At 35.0% G+C, this 5,000-nt stretch overlaps 1 protein-coding gene across 18 annotated transcripts in view; it reads left to right on the top strand.

Moving 5' to 3' along the window:
* LOC122630744 (cAMP-specific 3',5'-cyclic phosphodiesterase, isoforms N/G) overlaps nucleotides 1-5,000 on the top strand; it is a 315,403-nt gene that overhangs the window by 300,082 nt on the left and 10,321 nt on the right. Inside the window, exon 1 of one of the 18 annotated variants that reach the window (XM_043815588.1) lies at nucleotides 4,084-4,427. The exons of the other annotated variants lie outside the window; for them this stretch is intronic. Coding sequence (XP_043671523.1) covers nucleotides 4,299-4,427 — 129 coding nt within the window. The 5' untranslated portion in view covers nucleotides 4,084-4,298. Of the gene's footprint in view, nucleotides 1-4,083; nucleotides 4,428-5,000 lie in introns of those variants that run through there. 18 annotated transcript variants of the gene reach the window in all.

Here is a 5,000-nt window from a genome sequence, read left to right as displayed (position 1 = left end):
TATGTTATACATCCGACAAGCCCACATGCTATTTGACTTTAACAACGATCGATAATCGCACGCACCATGACCCGTTGCAAGACAATAAATTTTTTTGTTTGCCAGTGCATCGATCGTATTTTCCAAGCTAGGTCACGTTGTTTGTTTACTCTAGCCCGAAGTCACGATTAGATGTAATGCTTTTAGAAAGTATTACCTATGCGGCCAGAATGCGGGAGCCAACATTTTCTTGCGAAAGAACTTTAACGTAGACTCTAGTTATTTACTTTACGTTTCGTCTATCGATAGAAAGAGAAAGAGAGTATACGTATATGGAGAATAAACGAATAAGAATATGGAAAGAAATACGAGATGGATAATATCGATTCGCATTTTACTGAGAATTTTGAAAGAACCATATTGTTAGATATATATATATATATATATTTTTTTTTTTGAGAAAGTTTTACGGAAGAAGTATGCGATTTTAAAAAATACGACGATATCGTCGATGTGAGCGCACGATGTTATTTTTACGAATACTCGTACGAAAACTATGGATTTCGGAGTCGAAACTTTATGTAATGGACTCTTCCAAGAAACGATCTTTACTGACCTACATTACGAACGAACTAAATTTTCTTTCTTTCTTTCTCTCCCTCTCTCTCTCTCTCTCTCTCTCTTTTCTTTTTGTTTCCTTAATGCATCTCGTTAGATAATTTCGTTATCATTCTTCTTCATAGTAACAAGAAGTTCATTTGAAATTCTTGGTTGGTTCTACATTAGTTACGACCCCTCTATTAATCTTCGTCGATCTTGAATATTTTTCGAAAAGTTCAATCCAAAATATATCGAAGAACTCTCTCCTTGCTTGGCGATAGGCGCCGTAGAGAATCCTCGAAGTATTCTTATATTAAACATCGCGTCACGTTTCTCGTTCTCGTCTCTTTACTTTATTGTTCCTAGCGAGACCGTAATCTTCTTCTCTTTCTCTCTCTCTCTCTCTCTCTCTCTTCTCTAAATAAATAAAACAGGCTTCTCTACATATTTTGCTCGAATTCCCGAAAGCACGAAATTCGGATTGCTTTTCGAAATTTTACGGAAAATAAAAAATGAATCTTACTTGCTACGTTTTCTAAGTAAATAGACGTCTCTATGAAGTCTCGAGATATTTCGATGACGAATAAACTTCTACGGGATTCTTCAAAAATGTATTTATTTTTTTTCTCGTTTCTTCTTTTTTCTTTTCTTTTTTTCTTTCTTTCTTTCTTTCTTTCTTTCTTTCTTTCTTTCTTTGCTCGTCCTTTTTTCTTTTCCTTTATTTTCTTCTTTTTGTTCGTTTGACAGATTACAAATGAATTCTTCTTTGATATCGAGGACCGAAGCTTTTAATCTTTTGTATCGAGTTTGTATTAAGCTCTAACCCTTTCGCCAAAGAACAATGGAAAAATAACATAGAGAATAGAGTATCGTCATTCACCCACGCGATCTTTTGCGTAAGCTTTTGGCGGAAACGTCTGGTATTCCCCAAAGTCTTTTCCAAGCGTTTCGAGCAAACTATAAGAACATCATCGTCGTTTTCCTGGAAGCTCCCCTTTTCCGAGATTAGAGAGAACAGAAGATGCTACTCCGTTGGTTGGACTGACATATCTTCGAATCTAACAAAAAAAAAAAAAAAAAAAAAAAAGGAAAAAGAGAAAGAGAGAAAAGCGAACAAAAAAGAAGAAAAAAGAACGTAATAATAGGAAGAGATAAAAAGAAGTACAAAAGCGAAGGAAAAAAACAAATATTAAAAGTGTACGAATCTACATGAAACGAAAAATTGTCGGATGGGTTTTATCGCGATAACAACGTCGCTTATGTTTTAACGTAAAACGTTTAATACGGTTCGCTGTGACAATACAAATATGTATATGTATATATACATATATATATATATATATATATATATATATATATGTTGCATACGCGCAATAGGTCACGTATTCATAGCTATTTCCAACTTTAATTGCGAATCGAACAAGCGAGAAAAGAACTTTGACTTTTCCATTGCGACACTTATCTGCAGTGATTTTCCTTTATTCTCAACTTTTTTATGTTACATGATCCATTTAATTGACTCTTTAAATATTTCAAATATGAAATGTTTCTTTATTAAGAAATTTTAATACTATTCCATTTAAACATAACGAATAATAAGTAGTAAGAAAGATATGTGACGTCGGTAATAATTTCTCTTCGAAATGTAAGAATTTAAATTTTGAAAATCTCCCGATGAGTAATATTCCAATGAGAATATTAATTTTCGTCCAACCGGATAGTTCAGAAAAATCAGAGTTACAAATTGTAGATGATGCGCTCCTACGTGATTCAACGTATACAAGCTATTCTTGCAAGATGTCTCATCCCTTGGTCTCTTTCCTTCTACACATATCTCTCTTTTTGGGATGACCAAAGATAAAACAGATAAGGTAAGACGGGTCGAGCAAAAACCAATGCAGCTAGTCACGAGATAAAACGTTTTGTCGAGAGCGTTGTTGATCCAGTTTAACAAAAAAAGAAAAATGAATGTACGTGATAATCAGCGAAATGTTCTTTTCGAATTTTATCTTTTGTTGAAGAACAAAACGGAACAAAAGGTGTAACCAAAGGCGAATATTTTATTACTTGTACATATTTATTCCAAAAAAAAAAAAAAAAAAGAGAGAGAGAGAGAGAGAAAGAAAAACGATGCATTCTCTGTTCGATTCAACGATCATTTAACACAAATCGAAAATAAATTATTCGTCTATAAGTAAATTATTCGCAACGTTATCCCATAAAATCTTAAAACATCTATTTAATCGAAGAGAATTCCGTCTTTTATTCTAATACGTATATATTAAACTCGTATACATATTCATAGAACTTTAAATATTCATAGAACATTCGCCGAATATCGATATAAGAATTTTAGAGTTCCCTTTAAATCCTATTACATGTTTTATGTTAGAAGAGAAAGAAGTGGTAACAGTAGCAGTTATGTGCTATTCACGATGATCTCTTTCGTGGAAATCTAACGAACGATATAATAAGTAACTAAGTAACTACAGTGATATATTACGTATATTGATTATACTAAAAACGTCGTTTGTTGAATGAGAAGATTCGAAACGATATGGCTTTTCTCGAGCGCATCGACGCTCGTAATTTCCCTCTCCTATCGATATCGTAAACATGGTAAAAGAGAATATGAATAAAGAAAATCTACGTATAATAGTCCACGAATTTTCATTGTATTATTATTTATGAACGATAAAAGGAAAATGGTAACATATTTTATGAGATGACACAAACAGTCATTCTACTCGGAAAATTCGAACGACTTTCGACTTTTCCTTTTTTCTATTTTTTCTTCTATCTTCCTTCTCTCTCTCTCTCTCTCTCTCTCTCTCTCTCTCTCTCTCTCTCTCTCTCTCTGTTACTCATAGATTTCTTACATATTGCTATCTCACTTTCTCCCTCCTTATTCTCGACCCGATCGTACCCTACCACGCGACTCGCAGCACGTTGTACGTGCGCTTCGTGAGTTTGTCGAGAGCGAGTGAGAAAACGATAGAGAGATAGAGAGAGTAAGAGAGAGAGAGAGAGAGAGAGCAGAGACAACGTTGAAGAAGGACGGCACGAGGGACGGGCGCCGGCCAAGAGATAAAAAGCTCGCGGCACATTCAGAGGCACGTAGAACACGTTCGCTAGTCGTACAGTTCGCGCGTATATATATTCATATAATATACGCATATATACATATTTATCCTCTTCACGAGGGGACATATATTACACATGTAAAAGTGGTGATGACTTTTTCACTACTGTTCGTTGTTATTAGTGCTTTAGACATTGTTTATTTTGTATCGTCGGAGTACAATGTTTTAATGATTGAGAAACAAAAGTTGGGTGTATCTACAAGTGGACCTTTCTGTTTTCTTCGATAATAAAGAGTGACAGTGTGTGCTTGAAAGAGAATAATACTTGAGAATTATATTTTAGAGGATATAAGGAAGGAGAAAGGAAAGTGAGAGAGAGAGAGAGAGAGAGAGACAGACAGACAGACAGACAGACAGATAAAAAGAGAGAGAAAAAAAAGAATAAAATAAAACAAAACTTTTGGAAAGCTTCTTCCGAAAGAGTTGGACGTCGATCAAGGTGAAAGTTTCTTCCAAGATTTTCACCGAACGTTCGTTGTCCTTTATTCCGTCCTTATTCAACGTCCTTCTCTCTCATCTTTCGTGCTCGACTTTCGAAAGAGAAAACTAACGGGGATTATAAGAAACGCTCGAACGATGGTGCAACGAGCGACAAACGGGGAACTCGAGACCGGCAACGTGGATGAGTACGAGTCCACAAGATATTTTCATTATCTTAGGACTCTGGCAGATTTAACAGCCATGGCCAGCATCGTTGCGGTCCAGGTAACCTTTTCTTGTATTCCTTTTTCTTTCTTTCTCCTTTTTTTTCTTTTTTTTTTTTCTTTCCCAATAGTGCTCCAATCGAAATGACCGATACATACGTATATACGTAAGAACGGAACCGGTTTAGAATATATTAGAAATGATTCGATATTAGAGCGTAGAAGAAGTATAAGCTCCTTTTACAGTCGTATCTTTGTTTTTGTTTCGTTTCCTTTTTATTTTCATTCTTTGTTGTCTGTTTTCTCTTTTTACTTTTCTTCTTTTTTTGTTTTTACTTTTCTCTTCTTTTCTCTTCTTTTCTTTTTTTTTTTGTTTTCGTTAAAACGTTGTTCGGTGCAATGCACTTTTCGTTTCGAGATGCACGATCGATCGTACGTGCTTTTTCAATGTCGAACAGATCGTAGACGATCTCGCAAATACTCTCTCGTTTGTCTTATCTAATACGCACAATTTATCGTTAATCTCATACAAATCTCAGTGCCATGGCCATATGCCATGACTACCTCTAATACTCCCTTTATCCTCTCTCTCTCTCTCTCTCTCTCTCTCTCTCTCTCTCTCTCTTTCTCTCTC

This window comes from Vespula pensylvanica, chromosome 7 (assembly GCF_014466175.1).
Source record: "Vespula pensylvanica isolate Volc-1 chromosome 7, ASM1446617v1, whole genome shotgun sequence".
In the NCBI taxonomy this organism is placed as follows: Eukaryota; Metazoa; Arthropoda; class Insecta; order Hymenoptera; family Vespidae; genus Vespula; species Vespula pensylvanica.
The sequence above is the reverse complement of the archived record's forward strand: the minus strand, read 5'-3'. Positions and strand labels throughout refer to the sequence as shown.